We start from the raw sequence: 24,307 nt of genomic DNA on the forward strand, positions 1-24,307 counted from the left end.
GCCCAGACAAGCTTGTTCCGCCCGCCCGCCGACATTCGCCAATCTAATAACCAGTTTTTTCCTTCGGAAAACCTGGTTAAAAACATATGGCAGGATTGAGATCATTACTGGACTGGGTGACGATTGTATTATCATACTAAGTCTTACCTTCTTGGCCTGTTTCTTGAGTTTCTTGAGTCGTTTCCTCTCATGCTTTGGCAAGTGCCTAAACTCGTCATCGGAACTTGAGCTGGACGAACTCTTACCCATGATGCAGGAGTCTAAAAACAAACATAAAAAATAATGATAAAATTAACTCTTTCCCTCTCAGAGGCAAAGTGAAAATGGCTATTCAGGTTTTATGCTGTTTGCTGCTCATCAGTATCTTTAGGTTGGAAATGAAGCCTTAAAAACTTGATTTTAGTAAATAAGATTTGTAATTTAATTAGATTTTCAAAGGGACTACAAAGGCGTCAAAGTGAGTTTATAAGGGATAAAGGGTTAATGTGCAGTTTGCCATTCTGATTTTTTGCCTCCTGTAATCATATAACTTAATTCCTAATTTCATTAAGATATTTTCAGTATAATTTTTTAATGAAATCCCAGGATCATCTTTTGATTTCTGACAGACGGACAGACAGATGGATAGATAGATGGAAAGACAGAGTTGAGTTAGGGCAAACCCAAATTCCATTTGTTGAAACAACAGTACGAGGCTAATGAAAAACACATTCCACATAAAATGATTCAAGGCATTTTAAAAGGGCATTCGTTTTTACAATAGTACAAACGAGGGTTTTTTCACTGACAACTTTTTATATTTTAGCAAATGAATCTAGAGTGTTTATCTTTAAAAAGCTTGTTTTTAATGACATTTACTGTCAAACCAATAGTAGTCATCAGACACTTATTTTTGTTGATTTTTCTCCACCACAAAATCACATTTTAAATGAAGTGTACTACAAACAAAATCTTATATCAGACATTTTAAACAAATCCAACAATTTAAGACCCAACATAAATGTAAAAAACTTAACACAGCTAATGAAAGTTCATGACACAAAAAATTAAATGAATCCAAAATAGATTGTCAACGCTTAGTATGAATGCATTATACACATTATGTTTTATAAGTCTGTCTTGTCTAATAATGTAATATGGTTCTTCTTAATTTTATGTAACCTTGATGCAAGTGGTAAAAATGAATAATATTTGGTCACAATAACATACATGTATTAATGAAAAATGTCTTGAAAAATGTATTTTAAGGCCCTCAGATCAAAGTTTGTTCAATGTTTTTATATACTAGGTATAATGAATAAACTTAAAGGCTCTTAGATTAAGTTATTATTTTATAACAATTCAGACATTTGACATACGAATGAAGTGTGTTTTTTTCGTTCAAATTCAGGGCTGAATATATTTTGCCCGATTCCACATGGGAAAAAGTAAATATTTTTCCCAAATAGTACCTAAATATTCCCAATTAAAGGTTTCAAAAGAAAAGTTTCTTTTAGATTTAAACATTTAGTTCAACCCCTATCCAGCTCTATAATTAGAGCCTCAGTAACCATAATAAACACGCTCATTCTCAATTTTAATGTATTTATTTAAAAATAATAAGCATAAAAGCAACAACTCTTATTTCACAATTCTAGCCAGAACAAAGCGATTTTTCCCAATCCATAGGGATCTGGTCCAATTTCCAGAAAATAACACACTGGAATGGGATTAAAACACAATGCTAAACATAAATAGTCAGACTATAACAGAAAGTTGGCAACTCTATGTTGAAGCCAGCAGGCCAGTTATAATTAACCTGGTGAAATCCATGATAAAATAAGCACACACCTATCAGATAATCAATAATCAAACAAATGTTCAACCCACATGGACAAACATTGTCCTTGGAGTCAACATGTATTAATAATCAGACTGTCACCTTTTCAAACATTCAACAGGCTAGTTTCAGATAAAACCAGATTGAATCAATAGTAAATTTGCTTAAATGCCCTCCTACACACAAAATTAGACACATTTTTGTACAGGTGAGGCAGCAATTTTATGTAAGGTTTGCTGTGGATGGTCTCATTATATCCTGTTAAGACATATATAAAATTCAACACAGTTAAATATTTTTTATTTCAGAAGTAAGCATTTGTTTCTTAATTTTCTCATTGTCAAATACCTTCCCTAGAAATAGCAGTCAAAAAGAATGAAATCTGTCAGCACACTTCACCCACCTATGCACTGTACCAGTAAAATGCATTGTTGTACAAGCCACTAATCAGTAGCCAGGTGTCAGGTACAATTTATCTGCATACCTCACCCTGGGATATATACTGGCAGTTATTACATGGCTTTCAGTAGCATACAACATTCACCTTGCCATGAATTCATTTGTAGGACACCATTTTCTGTTACTTTCTCTGTGAATGTAAAGCCCATCCACGAATTACAATATAATTCCAAACGGTCTTCCTGTATACCGTCTTTATCTTAATAAACGCGCCCGGGCGCGATGCAAATCACAAAGAGGGCGCGTTTATTTCACCCTCCTTAAGGTTAAATATGAGCCAACACCTAAAATGTATTAACTGGTATTTGCGAAAAGTTCCAAGTTCATTGAGCAATCGTAAACATATCACAAATAGTTTTATAAGAATACTACACCCTATTATCATGCCAAATGAAAGGGCCGTTGTTGATATGACCGTAGTGAGAACTGTAACAGTACGCGTGGCCGAGATATGAACAGTGTTAATTAGTGACGGTTTATGGTTACGGTAGCTTCGGCCCAGCATACCACATATTGAACAACCTGGGTACATGTAGATCCGTATTTTAAATGCACGGTGTAAAAAAAAACGTAACATGAATTTGACATTTAAAACTGAAAACACCGATACAATAATAAAATCGCCTGCATGTTGGAGTTTAATCCTAACATCGATCTGTTCCAAGTATATATGTTATTATTATAATTACAGTCCAACCTGCCCGAGCGACCGCCTGCTAATAGCGACCAACAGTCAATAACGACCCCACCGATTTCCTCCTGAACGATTTCACTATATATTGAACCTGCGAATAAAGCCCACCTGTGAACAAAGACCAACGACCACCCTTTTACATTCCCAATCTCCATTTTGATAGCTTACAACGACCACTGCAATCATAAAAATCAACGATTTTGCAACTTTCAAAAAATAAAATGGCTGCCAGGACGCTGCGTAGTCACGTGATACACATCTTACCAGTGGACTCGTCGGTCGCTATGGAGATATTGGCAAGTGACAGTTTATTGCACTCGATAGCAGTTGTTTGTTTTTTTAACATGCATTGCTAATTGGTAGTCGCCTGCTTCTTTTATGCATTTGACAGTTCGTCAAAAGTGTAAAAATTTGCCTTTGTATTTAAGTGACTCGCGATTAATGTACTAATTGCCAAAAATATCAAAGACAAATTTAGGGCTTTCATAAACTCATTAAGGAAATTAACGGTTTCATATCATTTACGATGCCTATTAAAGACAAACATTTTGATTGTCATTCTCTTCTTAAATTTCTCCGTAATAAGACGTTCATAGATTTTAGAAAAGTAAATTGTCAGTTCAAGTTAACCATCATGGCTTCCAAGAGTAAGTTCTTGACGTTGGAAGAACGCGTTAAGGTCATTAGTTTGTTAGGTAAAGGGCACAGTTGTAGACGAGTTGCTAGTGATCTTGGTGTAGGAAAAACTCAAATTCAGAGCATTTTAAAGCGTAAACATGAGATTATGGACGAATGCGAGTTTGAGGAGAACGTAAACTGTGAAAGTAAACGCCCTTAGCATGAGTCGGAATTCACGTCAGTGAATGACTTAGTGATAAGTGGTTTAATCTTATTCTTGGATGTTTTCAGTCTTATATAAATATCAGATGTCATTTATTGTCCATTATTGTCAACTGGTTGTGTAGTAGTGATTCATGTATTTCATGTATAAATGTTTGCTATGTTATGTGTGTTTTGTACTTTGTTCTTTGTAGAATTACATGTACATGTACGTATACATGTATGTCAATAGTTATTTATACAGTATATGATAAATTAAATAAATAATAAAAACATAAGGGAATAGAAATACAACATGTAATAAATATACAAATGTAAAACAAAACTGTGTTTTCAATCCTTTATTTCATTATACATGCATAAGTATTCAAACATTTAAACAATAGAGCACATACATAGATAAGGTACAGTACACTCCACGCGTTTTCCCCAAAAAACGCGCTCCCTCCGCGGGTTTTTTCTGCTAGCGAGTGTTCACGCGGCGTTGGAAGAGCGAGGTGAACTCGATAAAACGCTCGGCGTTACGCCGCGTTCGCTAATTCCAGCGGCGTGTATTACTTTAGGCTAGTCGGTAAATGCAGACACTTTCCGTTCTTATCAGTGATCGCCGCGCAACGCCGCGTTAGCAGTGTGCTACTGGGCATGCCAAAAAATAAAAACATTGTTATAATAAATTGTTTAAATACTGTAGTACATGTATAAAAAAGATAATTGTATAGAAAATTAATACGTATAAAAATTATGTTTTTTAATTCACAGGTTCGTCTACAATATGAATTAGTCTAATATAATACATTTGACAAATTAATATTTAAATCATAACACATGTGACACAAGGATAAATGTTCCGTAAAATTTCCAAATGAGAATAATAATTCGTAATCCGAAACACACTACGATTTTTAATTGTTAACACGACGTTTACAAATGCTTCCAATATACAGTCATGTATATTTCCCGACAAAAAGCGCGCGAAAATTATGCTGCAATGTACAAGGTCAAGGTACAATGTATACTCCTGCAAAGCGTGCGTGTATTGATTTTTTTAATACAAACTTTGTAGCGCAGAGAACATTGAATTTTGTTGATTTCGGTTAAAAGTTTCTTTGGTATTTATTAACGAAATTATATCGCGAATAAGTTGATATTTCCTCTATAATAATTTTAAATCGAACACGCCGAATCTTAATCGTTACGGTATTTTAGTAGAGTAATTATTTTAACACTAATTGTATAGTAAACTGACTAAAGAAGACATCTTGGCGGAACTGGATTTGAAGTGTTTGACGTTATGAAAACACGCAAAGCTTGTTTACTGACCTATTGTGTAGACTGCTGTCTGCGGTGTTTTGACAAAAGGGATTAACATGTGTGAATGCCACTCTGCCGATTTGGTCCATAATTACTGGTAAACATTGTTTAGAATGTTGACGCAACAAGAATACAACTGTGAATATTAAATGCAATTATCAACTCAATAGTTACCACCTTTTAGCAATCAATGGAATAACCTACAAACAAAGAGAAAATCAATGCATTAGCGAGCAGAGAATTGACTTTGTTCCGACAATTAAAACCATTCCTTATGCATTCGTTGAACGTGTTTACTTGAGTAAGTTATGCCTTTAGACAGGAAGAGGCTTTTCTTTGATTACGTCAAACTGTCAATTCACACAGATTTGCGAGATTTTTAGGGTCCTTGGTCATTTGTATACATGTTCAGTATAGAAAATCACCTGCTAACATGAAAACTTTGGATTAAATTATCAAAATAAAAACAATGTTGCAAACTGTGTTTATATTAATTGGTAAGTATTAGTTAAAAGACGACGTTTTGTGTGTCGTAAATCAACGAGTTTTCTATAAAACAACAACTACTTCTACAACCACGTCGGGATCGATCTATCTTGGTTGTTTTTTTTTAATTGTAAATATTATACTACATGTACATGTATGTACTTGTAATAAATGTAATTTTATTTGAAAATCAGGAAGTCAAACAAAATTAAATTGATCGTTATCTCGTAAAACGCGGAGTTTCCCCCCGCGTTGCCAACGCCGAGGGCCGCCGCGTCGGCTTATCAGTTTTGCCGATCGTTAACCGCCGCGTTCAAAATCATGCAAACGCCGCGTATAGCGGGATTTTCTTAATCTCCCTCCAGGTCGAAACCCGCGGAGTATGGAGGGAATTTGGGGAAAACGCGTGGAGTGTACTGTACCTGTTAAAAAACTACTATCATATTTTGCAAAGTTTCGATCGACCCTGCGAATAAAGACCACCTGTGAACAAAGACCACAACAACCAAATCCGTTGAGTGGTCTTTATTGACAGGTTGGACTGTATTATTAAAGTTTTATTTTTATAAGGTTCTTGCCAATTACCTTGTTGATAAAAAAAGAATTTTCCGTCAATAAAATGCAATTACTTTACCCCTTAGCAGCCGAGAAATGGGGGGCGCTATTATTTTGATCACTCCTTCATTTTATTATACGATAGGGGCGCGGTTTTAAGAGCGGGAGCGTTTATTAGGATAAAGACGGTAGCAATAGCGGTATTTCTGACCCAGGCAGTATTTATGTACTTTAATATTAGACTCGCTTGCTAAATAGGAGCAATATTTTTTATAAAGCACAAAAACATGTTTTTCGCATTGAACATATGATATGTATCTACATGCTGAATTATTTATCCCAAGCAAATATTGCAAGATAAGTAGTGTAACAAAATTGAAATTTTATTTCTGCTGGACTGTCTACAGTGATATTATGAAGTATCTGACATGGGAATGCTGAAAGAAATCTTACGATACTGTGTGGAGCTTCACAGACCACAACCAACACATGCAATGGATGAATGTCTCAAAGAGCACATCAATATTGAATTCAGGTTGCCTCTTTAATCATTGAAACTCAAACTCAATAGAATAGGAATACATTTTAAGGCAACATTTCTATATGGATTTTACACATTAAATTATAGAATTTGAAAGAAAGTTAATTTCAGTACAACTTTCAGTGAACACTTCCACTGAAATGCTTTTTATCAACATAAGTCTAATGATGAGGAAACTTGATGTAAATTTGAGATTAGGTTAGGCCATATTGTTTACAGGTTTGCATTGACGTTTCCATGAAGATGACAACAGTGTTTTTTTTTGTTTTTTTTGTTGTACACTTGTACAATTGTGAATTGTTTTGTGTCTCACTGTTTGGCAATTATATCCTTGCCATAACTTAACGACCAAATACTCAATGTTATTTGCTCACCATTTTGGGAATGGGCTCAGATCCTTTTGGATTGAAAACAATTGTGTATTTCAATCTAAAATGTGGAAATTAGTGTTGTTATTGTTTTGCTTGTTTTGTTTGTGCACATAACAAATGTTTGTGGACAAATTAATATCATGTATGCCCAAACAATAGGCTTAGTATATATTGCTGTTAAGGTGTTGAACTCTTTCATGTATTGTTTCTATTTAACAAGAGGGCCTGAAAGGCCCAAAGTCGCTCACCTGAGATAAAAAGAAATGACCTGTTCTTTGCAGCCCAAGATATCAATAGAACAAATGTTCTAACCAAGTTTCATGAAGAATGAACAACAAATGGCCCCCTGGCAGCCATGTTTTTCAACAGACTGGAACAATTTTTGAACTCGTCCAAGATAATATTGGGACAAATCTTCTGACAAAGTTTCATGAAGATCCAACAATAAATGTGGCCTCTACAGTGTTAACAAGGCAAATATTTATGACGCACAACGGAAGACAGACAATTGACAAAAGGTGATCACAAAAGTTCACCATGAACAAAAAATATTATGCTCATGAAGATTGTCACCATTTGTGAAGATCAACAAGTGTCATTCAGATTGAACTAAAAATGTGACTAAAAGTATTCACAATGTTTCACTATAAACAGCTGTGTTAGTGCAGTCTTGTTCGCTTATGCAAGTGAACTGGTCATGGGACGGTTACAAGTTATGTAACTTTGTGAGCACTTATGTAATACGAAAATATTTATCAAATCTAATTAAAGAACGCTTATTTCCGGTAAGGATAACACCACTGACTGGTTGTAATTCAATTAACTAAAGGTGTCCAGTCAGATACGCCTGAATACACTCAAAGAATTAATCTATAAGTGAAAACCAAAGCAGCTTTAATGAAAATAACTAACTTTTATTCTAAGAACTAGAAAAATGAAGAACAATGAAAGAGAATTAAGAACAGGTACAAGCCATTAAGTCTTAAGAATCTAAGCATAATGAAAAATGAACAAATACAGCAAATACCTTGATGAATATAAAAAGAAGCCTGATTAAACTTTTACTCTTATATAAAAGAAGGTGTATTTTTTCAAACCATCATTGCTATGAATATTAGAACGGTTATATTTACCATTTGTATACCTTTTCTGTACATATTGTATCATATAACAGAAGGGAAGAGTAACCTTATATACTGTGATCTCATTACAATCCAATATTGAGTAAGGAGATTATTCATATCCATGTCTATATTTATATCTATGTTTTCAGTAAAATGAAGTCATATCTATGTTTTCAGTAAAATACAAATATAAACAGGAAAAGTCAGGGCTCCTTTAAAAGTCTCGTTATCAATTAATTAATACTGTTATTTTTCAGTCAGATTCAAATTTTATGCTTATTCATAAATACATTTTCATACAATTATCATAATCTAAAACTGCAAAATGTATTGTGTTATTGATTATTAATTCATATGTAGCTAAATTTTAATTTACAAAATAAAAAGAATTATGACCGGATTACTTTCTTAAGAATAAATAGTGAATAATTCAACATTTTGTGCAAGTAGATTATCCTTTAACATGTAATTTGTTTCATTCTCATAAGATTATTTGCAAATGAATAATATCATGATCTCAGAAAATTAAAACACTGAACAGCACATTTCATCTTTCTTATCAGTTATCTTAACTCTGGGGAACTCTGTAGGAGTTTTCTCAAAGATGGGTTATCAGTAATAGTTCCCATTATAGATTAATTTGCTACAAACTGATAACAAATGTGACAAAACAATAAGTACAGATTTACACAAGAAATGACAACTTAGCCCTAAATGTCATTATAATAGAAAAATATGCATTTTTAAGTATTTGCCCTTTAAGTGTTTTCAAACCAAGGGGTCTAACAAATTCCAGAGGTGAACTAGAAATAGATTAGGGAAGCAGGTTAAACAAGGGAGTTAACGATTAGAAAGTTAAATCTAAAGTATGTACAGTTTATCTTTCTTAAACATTTTGGCTTATCAGATTTTTGTTAACTTTACTGTTTACATGTTTTCACTATACATGTATACATATAAAGAAAACTGCCCCACCCCCTGGCGGCCATGTTTTTTCACCCATCATGACCATTTTCAAACTCGTCCGAGATATCTATAAAATCGATGTTAAGAAATTTTTTTATGATGATTAGACAAAAAATGTGACTTCTAGAGTGTTCACAAGCTTTTTTTACTATATAAATATAAGGAAAATGACCCCCCCCTGGTGGCCATTTTTTTTTTACCGATCTGAACCATTTTCGAACTCAACCGTCATATCCAGAAAACACATGTTCTGACCAAATTTCATGAAGATTGGACCAAAAATGTGACTTCTAGAGTGTTCACCAGGGTTGGCACCAATAGACCGCCCCCAGTTTTAACCGGTTAAAACCGCCCTGGTCAATACTCCCAAAGTGGTCATTACTGGTCAATACTGGTCGGTTGAACTTTACCCCCAATTTTGATTAATATTCCATGCTTAATTAAACAATATTGATAATATAAATTAAAAAGACATGTTGCCAATGATGTCTTAAGCTATTAAAACCCACTATTTTATACCTGTTCATGCAATTTGTAGGCCAATCTCTCAAAATTTTGCAAATGAGTCAAGTTGGTCAATTGGATTTTGCTGGTCGATTGATTTTTTTTTTCAATTCTAACGAATTATGAATGCTCAGAAAATTCTGTGCTTGATTCAACAAGAACCTGTCAATTACTGTGTATTAGTTGTTCCTCATGCTCCACTGTCTCCACAGTCTTTCACAGTCTTCAAACCGATACAGGTTAGGACAGACAGACAGACAGTTTATTCCGACTTATACACAAGTACAATGTCTCGTTAGGGCACCCAAAACTGATAATAGGGCCTTACATGGCACCTTTGACACAACCCTTACTTGTCATGTATTCTTGCCTGGATTTCTTACAAAATAGTGAAAAAATATTTAATTTACCATTGATATAAAAACAAGCTGCGTTTGTGAAACACAATGTCCACCTATACGACGTTTGACCTTGAAGGATGACCTTGACCCTTCACCACTCAAAATGTGCAGCTCCATGAGATACACATGCATTTCAAATATAAAATAGCTAGCTTCAATATTGCAGAAGTGAATTACATGAGCAATTTTGACCCATATATTTGACCTTGAAGGATGACCTTGACCTTGACCCTTCACCACTCAAAATGTGCAGCTCCATGAGATACACATGCATGCCAAATATCAAGTTGCTATCTTCAATATTGCAAAAGTATTCATAAAATATGCGATTTGGGCCACATATATTTGACCTCTGACCTTAAAGAATGACCTTGACCTTTCACCACTCAAAATGTGCAGCTCTATGAGATACACATGCATGCAAAATATCAAGTTGCTATCTTCAATATTGCAAAAGTACTCATAAAATGAGCGATTTTGGCCACATATATTTGACCTCTGACCTTGAAGGATGACCTTGACCTTTCACCACTCAAAATATGCAGCTCCATGAGATACACATGGATGACAAATATCAAGTTGCTATCTTGAATATTAAAATACTGCAAAAGTGTACATTAAATTAGCAATTTTGACCCATATATTTGACCTTTGACCTTGAAGGATGACCTTGACCTTGAGCTTTCACCACTCAAAATGTGCAGCTCCATGAGATACATATGCATGCCAAATATCAAGTTGCTATCTTCAATATTGCAAAAGTTATTGCAAATGTTAAAGTTGGCGCAAACAGACCAACAGACAGACCAACCAACCAACCAACAGACAGGGCAAAAACAATATGTCCCCCACTACTATAGTGGGGGACATAAAAATCTTAATAAGAAATAATTATTAACAGAAAGAAATAATTGAAAAGAAGAGTCTAGAGTAGACCCACAATTGGTAAACATTATTTGTTGCCAAAATCAAGAACTTTGATTGCTTATTCATTTGAAGACCAATTGAACTTTAAAATAAGAAAACCCTCTTAATATAGAAAGGAGACAAGTTAGAAGTAACTATTAAATTAATAACATTAATAGCAAGTTATCTCATTTTGTTTGACTGACATGAAATAGCCTTGGGGCAGATTTGCTTCATTGTCACTATCAGAGACATACCTGTGCATGCATTTTATTACCAATTAAGGCTTAGGGGCCAGATCATTTTTGACCCTAGAAACCACAAGAGTTCTGTTTGTCCATCAGCTTATCAAATAGATATATCAATAGATCAGTGAAATACTATGGTAACTACAATAGTAATAATAATTCAGTAACAGATGTGATACACTGAGATAAAGATATTGCCTTAGTTCTTTTGTATTTGAGACCGTTTCCATAAATAATAAAGAAGTATTTTTTACACTTTTAAAGCTTTTTTTTTACAATAGATAACCCCAAAAAAAGTTCATCAATTACAGAATAATGATTGATTTAATATATAATAGCTTAAATTCTTCCTTTGTCATGTTTAAATGCTATAATTTTCAATCGACCAGTTTTGACCAATAATGACCAGTATTGACAGGTTTTAACCGGGTATTGACCGGTTTTAACCAGGTATTGACCGCCGGCCCAGTCAATACTCAATTGACCGGTCAATATGCCAACCCTGGTGTTCACATGTTTTTCACTATATGCATATAGAGAAAACTTCCCCGCCCCCTGGCGGCCATGTTTTTCCACCGATCTGGACCATTTTCGAACTCGTCCTAGATATCAATGAAACCAATGTTTTGAACAAGTTTTATGATGATTGGGCAAAAATTGTGACTTCTAGAGTGTTCACAAGGTTTCTCTATAGCCATATAAGGAATACTGACCCCTCCCTGGTAGCCATGTTTTTCAACGGACCGGAACCATTTTTGAACTCAACCAACATATAATTTAGACAAACATTTTGACAAAGTTACATGAAGATTGGGCATCAAAAATGACTTCTACAGTGTTCACAATTTTTTTAATTTTTTTTTACCTAATGACCTAGTTTTTGACCCAGCATGACCCAGTTTCGAACTCAGTCCAGGTATCAATCGGACAAATGTTCTGACCAAGTTTCATGAAGATCGGACAATAAATGTGGCCTCTAGAGTGTTCACAAGGCAAAATGTTGACGACGCACGACGGACGACCCACGACGGACAAAAGGTGATCACAAAAGCTCACCATGAGCATGTTGTGCTCAGGTGAGCTAAAAATCAGAATATCAGTGAAACTGATGGATGCTCCCCGATGATGCGCTTTGTCAATCTATGTGTTAATAACCACCTAAAACAAGAGATGTTTTTGTCAGAAAAACAATGCCCCCTATTGCGCCGCTTTGAAGCCATAAATTTGACCTTTGACCTTGAAGGATGACCTTGACCTTTCACCACTCAAAATTTGCAGCTCCATGAGATACACATGCATGCCAAATATCAAGTTGCTATCTTCAATATTGCAAAAGATATGAAGAAGGTTTAAGTTTTGGTTAAAGTTTTTGAATTTGTTTTTTTGACCATTGACCTTGAAGGGTGACCTTGACCTTTCACCACTCAAATTGTGCAGCTCCATGAGATACACATGCATGCCAAATATCAAGTTGCTATCTTGAATATTGCAAAAGTTATGACCAAGGTTAAAGTTTTGGTTAAAGTTTTGGGACACACACACACACACATACAATGACAGACAGGCCAAAAACAATATTCCCCCGATCTTTCGATCCGGGGGCATAAAAATATTTTATAAGCCTCGGTGACCTTAACCCCAGTGACCTCAAACCTAATCAAAAGGTAGAGGTCCATGCAAGGTACCTACATGCCAAATATGAAAGAGATCGGTAAAGTTTTGAAGGTGCTATGAGAAACTGTAACAAAAGTGTGACGGAAAAATCTTTTATTAGCCTCGGTGACCTTGACCCCAGTGACCTCAAACCTCATCAAAAGGTAGAGGTCCATGCAAGGTACCTACATGCCAAATATGAAAGAGATCAGTAAAGTATTGAAGGTGGTATGAGAAACTGTAACAAAAGTGTGATGGAAAAACCTATTATTAGCCTCGGTGACCTTGACCCCAGTGACCTCAAACCTCATCAAAAGGTAGGGGTCCATGCAAGGTACCTACATGCCAAATATGAAAGAGATCAGTAAAGTATTGAAGGTGGTATGAGAAACTGTAACAAAAAAGTGACGGAAAAATCTATTATTAGCCTCGGTGACCTTGACCCCAGTGACCTCAAACCTCATCAAAAGGTAGAGGTCCATGCCAAATATGAAAGAGATCGGTAAAGTATTGAAGGTGCTATGAGAAACTGTAACAAAAGTGTGACGGAAGTAAGGACAAACTGGCAACTATATGCTCCCCGAAAATTTTCGGGGAGCATAAAAATCACATGTTTTTTCTCAATTTTGTGAAATTTTCTATAAAATTCACAATTCTTAAAGCATCATGGCTATCTTCCCAATTAGTAAAAAAGTATCTAAATATCTTCTGATGAAGTAATTTGATTGTATAATTATGGGGCACCAAAAGGTAACGAGACTTCCGTCAAAAATCCCTATAATCAGAAAACAGTTATATTTTTTATACATATTTTTCTTTAAATACAATAAAAGAATTATTTTGTGTCGCAATTTGCGAGTTTTGTGTGTTTAAAATCTATTTTTTTTTAAAGTTGAATAGTGGTTTTTTGTTTACAAAAGTTGGAACAATATGCGAGAAATAGAAACCAAAAATGGCTAAGTTAAAAGCCACTTAAGTCTCTATAACGCTCAAAATCAACGAAAATTTTGTAAAGTATTTCGTAAAATAAAGTTTACACCTATACACTCAGTGTTCCGTATAGCAATAGCCACAGTTTCAACGCTAGATGTGGTATGACTACATAGATTTTTGTAGATACAAAATGCTCGTTTTTATTTATTTGTGACCACAATAAATTCCATGCTAATTTCCTGCGAATATATCTATTCATACGACACACAAACACTAGAATGGTACCATGTTAAAACCATAATAAAAACGAGCACTTTGTATCCAAAAAAACATCTATTTTACCAGACCACATCTGGTGTTGAAATTTCGGCAATTGCCATATTAAGGAACAATGATTTTTAATAGTTTAGATTTATTTAAAGAAATATTGTACAAAATTTTCGTTGATTTTGAGTAGTAATGTTACTTTAATACTAAAGATATTCTTTCACTGGTACTGGGTTATCTATATTCTACGATTACACCGTAACGAGCGGTTAAGGAAACTACTAACAGTATTTCTGAATTAATGCAAACAATGCAACAATAAACAATACATCTTCAAAGATTTAATTCCCATTAAACACACGTCAATTTGTTTTAAATTACAGTGTATTCAACCATGTAAAGCTGATAGTTCTACACACACACACACCGGATATAGCATTCATAACGCGCATGGTAACCTCATATCGAGACGTCACCCAAAAGGAAAAGTACTCGATTGCAATAGGCATTAGGCAAACAAAACTTTTTTATAACTTCAATTCACGATTTAACAAGTTTTTGGTCTACTAGTCATTGTTTTGTTGAGCAACATGGGCACATAAAAGTGCTCAACAAGCTAAAACGTTTGACATTTGTTAAAATAAATGTTGGCATATATCTAACTATGTGAAGATTTCCTGAAATAAACATCCAATTAGCAGGGCTCAATATTAACCTAAAAACCAACTGGCCCTACCAGGCAAGTACTTAGAAAATCTACTTGCCCTGAACGTAGAGCCACTTGCCCAAACATGAAATATCTTATTAACTGAAAACCTTGTAAAGCCGAAGCTTAATAAAATTTCTAGTCTGCTAACAGTACTGTAAAGTTTGTAAACATCACTTGAACCGTAATTAAAATGTCAATTGACGTAAAGCAAAAGATTGTTGAAAATGTATGTCGCAAAATATGAAATATATATATACCGAAGCTATTTGTTGTTGTTTTTATATAGTTATATAATTTTAGTAATTTTCTTTGTGACTGAAAACACCAACGATGTTATTTGTAACTGAATAGTAATGAAAAACATAAACACAATGGCATTTGAAAGCCGATAATTGGAATCCCAAGCCATTTACGGCATTTCTAAAAATAACTTCAGGGTTTTTTTTACTAAGAAAGTGACGCCGATAATCGGCGTCTTCCCCTACCAGAATTTTTCCCCTAAAACTACCATTTCCCCTCCAAAAATATAATTTTTCACCAAAATATAATATTTTACCCTCAAAGAAATGTTTTTTTCTTTCTTTTGGGAAGTCGACACTTATCCTATTTGTACCATGTACAACGATCTCGCTCTCTCTCTCTACAGACGAACACTCAAATCTGGGAATCCCAGTGATTCTATATATAGCTCTTAAATTACGTCATGGAAACCGGGCAACTAATTGTATTATTCATGTGACTATTTTACTGGATTCCGGTCTTGCGCGAGAAGAGTGATTCGTCAATTAATTACCGGAAACCAGTCGAGTTTTCATCCGGGTTATGTGAAAGCCAAGATGGGTATAAACATTAAAACAGAAAAAAAGTCTCACAATTGGCGTTCATACACGAACAAAATAAAACGTTCGGACTCGGAAAATATAAATTGCGTTGACGCATTTTTTAAGAATGAATCATCAAAAAACGTTGAAACCCAGCAGGATTCGGAGGTACATGTAATCAACATCGATTAATACTGTCGGATTATTGTGAAAGTGTAAGTAGACAATCGGCAGCTGCCGCACCTTTCCCTTCCAATACTGTAGCAGATCTAGATCGTCAACCCATTCATCATGAAATTGAAATCACAATATTGAAATCGTTCCGCGGCCCCAGTTGAAAACATTTCCCATTATTAGATCTACCCCTGCAACTTTATTTAGGACTTTGACTTTAATATCATACTTGTTCATGTGTTTAAGAACAAAAAGGTCAGAGACATGTCTCTTTTTCTAAAAAAAAACCTGAAGTCTGTAGGCGAGTTATAGATATTGAAATGAACAGTTTTAATTTTTTCCCAAAATATGTCTTTTTCATGCTCGATTTTCCCCTTTTACCCAGCGTCTTCCCCTTTTTCTTAAAAAAACCCCTGAACTTTGGAAATGCATGCGCACCATGCGTAGTTAGTTAGGGCTTCCTCGAACAACAATTGCCGAGGTAAATTCATGCATTAGGCAAATTGATGATGATTATTTGTACTATTTGTAACCACAGAAACACACGTTTTGCTTTGTTCTTATTTGCACTTTCCCAGACAGACAACTAGATTATAAAATAACTTGCCCGGACCAAACTTTTACTTGCTAGGGACAATCAGACAACGGTTAATGTTGAGCCCTGATCAGGACAGGGTGTTTGCACTAAACATGTGTATATTACGTGACGCGATGTACACATACAGTTCTTATACTTAAATTGTTCATTCAACATTTTAAATCAAACTAGAGCTTTGTCACAGCCGTGACTTATGCCCCCATGTGCCGCATTGACACAGACTATTTTGCATGCTGTCTTCTCAAAACAATAGAATCTAATTTATGGGAATTTTAAAGAATTATTATTCCATTATCATATAGCCATTTTGATCTTTGAACGATTGAATTCTTTCACATGACACACCGTTCAATGACTGTGAACAATATTAATGTACAGAGTCATTTTAAAATCTCACAATTAATGACATAGTTATGGCCCAGACAAGATCATTTATTGCCATTTTTGACCTTTGAACTAAAAGTGTGACCTTGACCTTGGAGATATCCATGTTATTCTTTTACGCAACACAACGTCCAATGATGGTGAACAAAAGAGTCAAATGATTTTAAAATTTCACAATAAACGACATAGTTATGGCCCGGACAAGCTCATTTATGGCCATTTTTGACCTTTGAACTCAAAGTGTGACCTTGACCTTAGAGATATTGACCTAATTCTTTGCCGCGACACACCGTCCAAAGATGGTGAACAAATGTGCCAAATGATTTTAAAATCTCACAATGAACGAAATACTTATGGCCTGGAAAAGCTCATTGATGGCCATTTTTGACCTTTGAACTCAAAGTGTGACCTTTACCTTGGAAACATCAACGTATTTCTTTCGCGCGACACACCATCCAATGATGGTGAACAAATGTGCCAAATAATTTTCAATTCTCACAATGAACAACTTAGTTATGACCCAGACAAGCTCATTTATGGCCATTTTTGACCTTTGAACTTAAAGTGTAACCTTGACCTTGGAGATATCGACGTAATTCTATCGCGCAACACACCGTCCAATAATGGTGAACAAATGTGCCATATCACTTTAAAATCTTACAATGAATGACATAGTTATGGCCTGGACAAGCTCATTTATGATCATTAAACTCAAAGTGTGACCTTGGAGATATCGACGTAATTCTTTCGCATGACACACTGTCCAATGATGGTAAACAAATTTGCCAAATGGTTTTAAAATCTCACAATAAATGACAAAGAAATGGCCCGGATAAGCATTTGATCTTTGAACTCCAAGTGTTACCTTGACCTTTGAGATTTCGACGTACTTTTTTCATACGACACACCATCCCATGATGGTGAACAAATGTACCAAGTCATTTTAAAATCTAACGATAAATGACATATGGTCCGGACAAACTTTCAGTTTAAAACACACTTAGTGAACCCGTTACCTAGTTTTTGACCTGGCATGACCCATATTCAAACTTCACCCAAACATCATATAGATACATCTTCTGACCAAGTTTGGTGAAGATCGGATCAAATTTCCGGACAGACAGACAAAGTGACTCCTATAAAGCCCCCATTACCAATGGTAATGGGGGTATAATAAAGGACTGTGTTTCAGGGTTGCCACCAACCTGATGAAATAAAATTCGCTGACTTTTCACTGACTTTTCCGACCAAATATTGGTTTTCACTGACTAATTTCGCGACATATTCGGCCTCCTCCCCATACAGCCGACCAAATCCAACCATTTAATGTTTGTCACACTTTTGTTACAGTTTCTCAATAGCACCTTCAATACTTTACCGATCTTTCCGTTTCCTTTGAGAATGCCTCCGTTTTCCGGAGGCGCAGACAGTGCTGAAAAAACCCTGCGCTGACAATGGAACCAATTGAAAACCAGTCTGGATTTGAATGACGGACAAATTTGGTACATACCCCATTACCAATGGTAATGGGGGTATAATAAAGGACTGTGTTTCAGGGTTGCCACCAACCTGATGAAATAAAATTCGCTGACTTTTCACTGACTTCCCTGACCAAATATTGGTTTTCACTGACTAATTTCGCGACATATTCGGCCTCCTCCCCATACAGCCGACCAAATCCAACCATTTAATGTTTGTCACACTTTTGTTACAGTTTCTCAATAGCACCTTCAATACTTTACCGATCTTTCCGTTTCCTTAGATGCCTCCGTTTTCCGGAGGAGCAGACAGTGCTTACAAAACCCTGCGCTAACAATGGAACCAATTGAAAACCAGTCTGGATTTGAATGGCAGACAATTTTTGGTACATTTCAGCTGCTTGATATGAAGCAATTTTCTATATTTTTATACATTTTTATTGCAAAAAAACGTGCGTACCAGGGACTCTCGATTGGTTTGGAACATGCGTCCTTTTTCAAATGTTTGCGAACAAATACGCATAATTAAGCGTTTCCGAGAGCCCAGATAGCGACAGTTAGATAGTTAGAATGCAGAAATTGAAAGAGTTAGTTTAATGTGGATGTATTGGAGAATCAATCAAGTCGTGAATTAGAGTATCCATGCGCGAGTGAAAGTGTAAAAAAATTAAACAAAATGTCAATATCCATGACTTTATAGCTCTTTTCTTGAAGAGTCATAACACATTAAAATAATGTCATAAATAAAATGTTTACAAAAAATGTACAGAGGGGGCTTCCCACCCTACCCCCTTCCCCTTATGGCCTAAAAAATCCTGTGTAAAGCACGGTCATGAATACTGCTAGTTCACAGATTCTTTTTTGCTAAACAATAAGCACCAGTTTCTGATATTATTTTCGTAACCCATTTATACTTAAAAGCAACTTCATATTGCGAAATATTGCTTGGCCTAGTTATACAAATGCTTATACAAGCATCAATTAACACAAACTTTATTTATAAAAAAAAAACAAAAATAATAATTTCAATGTTATTTGTATTTCTGATATTATTCTATTACGTAAAAGTGTGTATAGACGAAGTGAATTTGTGAAATGTGTAATCCAAATCAGTTCTTGCGGTATTATTCTATTTTAACTTGAGTTGAACATGATGTTGAAGCATCCGAAATACTGATCACTATCCAAAATGATTTTCAATGAAATACACAACATGCATCTCTGTCAATCAATGGTTATAATTTCTAAATGAATTGTGTTTTTGTGAATAATAACATGTCAACTTACCTGACGCTTGATTTTTCCAAAGAATCGAAAGAAGTATTTCTAGGTTGTCACTTCCTGACTCGAACAGGTTGCTTCCGGTAATGTGTGCTTGGGAGCCAGACAACTCGCCCCAAAGCCAACTCGCCCCAGGACAAGTCGCCCCGAAAATCTGGACAAGTCGCCCCAAATATGTTGGACAACTCGCCCCAATCGAAAGACAACTCGCCCCAATTTTGTTTCTTATATATAGTGTTGCTGTTTGCAAAGTAATTATAAGGGCTGACTATATATAAAGAGGGTATCCGAATGAGCCCAAAGTATGTGTTTTGTTTGTGTCGGACAATACTATTTGTGACTTGGAATACGATTGCTATATAGTTGTGTGGGTTTCAGTGCATCTGCCATGTGTTCAAACATATATGTGCTTATTTGATGTCGGATACAATAATTTTCTAGTGTTAGTTAGTTTTGTGTTTGTGTTTCTGCAATGGCAGAAGTGGCAAATTGTAAACATTGCGGAAAGACAGTTGGGCAGAGGCAACGTGCTGTTTCTTGCGATGCCTGCGAGCGATGGCAACACATAGGCTGTGATTCTGGTAAGAAAACTTATATTATAATTATTTGTTGTGTCTTACATTTTTTAGGTCAGGCAGCTTTTGTTTCCCCATAAATAATGAATCTAAATTGTTGGATACTTGCATATTATCGGGTAATCAACCAATGTCCGTTAATCCGGTGACACATAACAGATGTGTTTTACGACCTGATAACGATCATAAAACCTTTCAGATAAATGTCAGAAGTCACTGGACCGTTATTTTTGCGTTATTTGGGTGATGTATACCGCTTTAAACTATTGCTCATGGTGTAATATTGAATGTGTTTACAGTTTTTTTTACTTGTCAGTACAAATATATTTTAAACGTGTGTATAAATCCTTAGTATTGAACATTACTATCTGCTGAAATGATTGAATATTATGATAAAATGTGCATTTTATATTTATGATAAGAATTTACATTAACCTTTTATTTAATATCCTTCATGTATATACATAAGTCGCATATTTTGAAAATAATTACTTTGTCAAAAAAGGCGTGAAAACTCGACACTAAATGAAGAAATATCGTATTGTTTGTTAAGTGTATGTGCTTGACATATTTTTAAAATAGCATTTTGTTGTGGTAATTCTGACGCTATTGGTTATTGAGATATCGCTGTTGACAAAAAGCCGTTCAGTTTGACATGTAAGGTTCGTTTGTCGGGATATGCTAAACTTTAAATTGAAACAGAACCAACATATTATCATATTATTATTACTACTGATAAATAACATTTAAGCTTTCCTATAAAAAGAACATTTAACATTTAAGGATTCTTATTTAAAGATACTGTGTACGTGCTTGAATTAAATCTTTTTCTGTATTAAAATGTTCTAATAAAGTATAAATTTCAGATTTGGCACGAATCTTTGTATATTGATAGATCTTCTATTAACCCCGGTAGTGTTTATTACCAATTATTGTCAAGTAGTGTAAATTATAACATCAATCAATATGTGTCATAAATAGGGCGTACCCGAGATACAAACATGAGCCGATGTTGTCTACAACAATAACGATTGCCACACTTTACCTTTAATTGAGAATTACAGACGTGTTAATCAATAAGTGTTTTCTATCAATTACTGTAATAGATAACATCAAATAGTAGGTGTCATACATATGGTGTACCCGAGATGTAAACATACAAGTCAGAAACGCGAGTCTTACACCCATATTGGCATTTTAAAATATACTTTTGACTGCTTAACTCTAATAACATGTATAACATATAAATAAAAATGTGTCATTTAAAGATACGTTTACACATGTGTATAATTGTTATAAAATATTCATCCCATATTGTCGTTGAATGTTCATACTATGAATTTGTTATTAAATCATAGGTATATCCCTGGCAGAATACAAAGCAGCAACAAGAGGCGAAAGAGAAATTCACTTTCTATGTGCAGAATGTTGCAGAAGCATTCCCACTATTCATAGTGTGCCTGAGGACGAAAGGGTATCACATGTTGACCCAGATTTAACACAGGTATTCGCTCATAACAAATGCTTTCCGTTTTCTGAATTTCAGTTATTTTTGTTGATATTGTATCACAAAGATTACTCAATCTTTCTGTTTATGTTGTTTGAACACATAAATGTTTCTCCTTTAGTTAGTAGAACCTGACGCGACATTTCTGAATGGGGACGTTTATTCTCCTTCCCGAAGCGTCCAGGCCTGATTATACCAACCTCTTAAGGAATTGCAACAGGCGACGCCAACACCAACGCCCCAAAGATCCCACAGACACGGACTTTGAGGTAATCATCAAAAAAGTGTAAAGATATATACCAATCAGATTTGTTCGTGGACTGATAGCAATGATCTGTAAATGCATGATATAATTGTGCATACATTTCTTTTTAGCTCGACATGGCGTTCATCAACGAGAAGATCTCGTCGTCTTTCTTCCGGGACGAGGTCCGCAACGGCGAAAGACGACATCTTATATTCGCCACAGACCAGCAACTTCAACTGTTGAAGAAAGCAAAGACATGGTACATTGACGGGACATTTAAGGTGGTCCGACAACCCTTTTACCAGTTGCTTTCCATTCATTCTTTCGTAAGGTCCGGTGACGACATGAAGCAGCTTCCGTTACTGTTTGCGGTGATAGTTTGTGTTTAATTATTACGGATGTTTGATAATATTCATCATGGCTCATTACAACCTGTGTTTGTAATGTTTTAAAAGTATTAAAGATGTTTGAAATGTTTGATAATATTCATCATGGCTCATTACAACCTGTGTTTGTAATGTTTTAAAAGTATTAAAGATGTTGGAAATGTTTGATAATATTTTGTGAAAGTTTGTGTTAATTATTACGGATGTTTGAAATGTTTGATATTATTCATCAAGGCTCATTACAAACTGTGTTTTAAAATTATTTTTAAAATGAGTAAATAAATGGAAATGTTTGATAATATTTTGAATTGTCTTTTCATTCATAAATCTGTGTTATTTATTTCATTTAGTATGCTAAAATTGATGCTTTGTATGTTTTCAATAAAAACAAATGTTAGTATCGTGAGTCTGTAATTGTTATAAATTATGAATAAAATTATGAATATAACACATTTCTATTTTTATTATTATTCGTTTTGTGTATTCAGCATTCCTTTTAAAGTCAAAAATGTTATTTAATACATTTTTTTCACAAAGAGTATTATATATATGACAAAATATTTCGTTGAACGCTGTCATTTATTTTGGGGCGAGTTGTCTTTTATTTGGGGCGAGTTGTCTTTCGATTGGGGCGAGTTGTCCAATATATTTGGGGCGACTTGTCCAGATTTTCGGGGCGACTTGTCCTGGGGCGAGTTGGCTTTGGGGCGAGTTGTCTGGTAACCTGTGTGCTTTTGGTCCGAAAGAGAGGTTTCCAGTCAACTCGTACCTAAGTCAACTCGTACCCTAGTCAACTCGTACCCGATTTGGTCAACTCGTACTTTAGTCATTTTTCAGATTGGTCAACTCGTACCTTTTTAATATTTGTTCTTTATGGAAACAAATTGCGATGGGTGTTTGCATGCATTTGATGTTTTTTATGTTTATTGCAGGTACGAGTTGACCAAATAATTCTGTTGTACTGAGTAAGTGTGACACCTAAAAAGTATACAAATCGTTCTGATACAAATTTCTTTGTTTCATTTTTTTGTATTGTGGCAAAAATAAGATTAATGACAAATTCTATTATGACAATGCAATTTTATTTTTTAAAATTAACTGTAAGCAATATTGAATCAGTTATTTAAAAACGTAAATTAGTTATATATAATTCACGTTCCATAAATACATCAGTTCTCATTGTATATACATATGGGGCCTGCTTTCTGCTAATCTTGGTATTAGTGTACATAGCATTCTACATTGTGTCACACCGGTCTTTACTGACCTGTGTGAATGCGCGCTAAGCATTGTGGGAAACGGACTTTTTTCCATCATGGCGTTGGTAAACATAATAAACACGGAAGTGAAAAATGGTAATTAATTATTATCAAAAACAGGCCCCATCAAACCGGGCCAGCTGTAATATATAGTTGGATGCAGTTTGTGCTTCAAAAGGAGCCACTTTTCATGTCAGTCTATTGTTTGTAAGAATCACTAAACACGTAACTTAGACTAACTAAACATGTTGCAAGACTGTATCTTCGAAATAGTTAATAAATCTAAATCATAAATAAATATTTATAATTAAATACCTGCTGAAATTTGAGAACGTAAACGATTTAAAATAAACGCTGTGAACATTGCAAGGAATCTTACATGTAGGCCTAATGTGTGAGAGGATTAGTCAGGGATAAAATAAAATGGAGTTCGAAGGATCTAACATTTTGAGGAAGACGTCATGGTATCTTGGACATTTGGCACTTTCATATATTTATTTAGTAGATACTGAAAATGCTGAATGTGCTAATTGCAACATCAAAGACAAGCAGGTGAGATTTTTACAGCTTTTTTTTCTTGACATAATATTGTATGTTTTCCATTTAATTTATATGCCAGTGTTTCCCCCCCCCCCCCCCCCCCCCCCCCCCCCAGACGTTTCCTCCCCAAGACGTTTCCCCGCAAAGAGACAATTCCTCCCCAGACGTTTCCCCCCCATTTTAGTTTTAGTGCAGATGTTCCCCCCCCCCCCCAATACATTTATAATTGTTTGGTTGAAGTACAATCTTTGTTTATTATCAAAATTATTA

General features: G+C 34.9%; 1 protein-coding gene and 1 long non-coding RNA gene across 5 annotated transcripts in view; one reads left to right on the forward strand and one right to left on the reverse strand.

Moving 5' to 3' along the window:
- Positions 1 to 23,501, reverse strand: part of LOC127869010 (annexin A7-like) — a 59,410-nt gene extending 35,909 nt beyond the window's left edge. For both annotated transcript variants that reach the window (XM_052411259.1, XM_052411260.1), the window contains exons 1-3: positions 23,428 to 23,501; positions 19,530 to 19,677; positions 148 to 260 (exon numbers count right to left, since the gene is read on the reverse strand). In XM_052411259.1, the coding sequence (XP_052267219.1) occupies positions 148 to 260; positions 19,530 to 19,677; positions 23,428 to 23,469 (303 nt within the window). In that variant the 5' untranslated portion in view covers positions 23,470 to 23,501. The remainder of the gene's footprint in view (positions 1 to 147; positions 261 to 19,529; positions 19,678 to 23,427) is intronic.
- Positions 19,618 to 22,265, forward strand: LOC127869022 (uncharacterized). 3 transcript variants are annotated; one of them, XR_008044371.1, is made up of 4 exons: positions 19,618 to 20,104; positions 21,457 to 21,602; positions 21,727 to 21,874; positions 21,981 to 22,265. It is a non-coding gene; the product is annotated as an uncharacterized LOC127869022 (long non-coding RNA). The 3 variants fall into 3 exon arrangements; XR_008044370.1 differs by having other exon boundaries at positions 21,484 to 21,602; XR_008044372.1 differs by having other exon boundaries at positions 21,523 to 21,602.
- Positions 23,502 to 24,307: the final 806 nt, after the last annotated feature.

Source organism: Dreissena polymorpha, chromosome 2 (assembly GCF_020536995.1).
Source record: "Dreissena polymorpha isolate Duluth1 chromosome 2, UMN_Dpol_1.0, whole genome shotgun sequence".
Lineage (NCBI taxonomy): Eukaryota > Metazoa > Mollusca > Bivalvia > Myida > Dreissenidae > Dreissena > Dreissena polymorpha.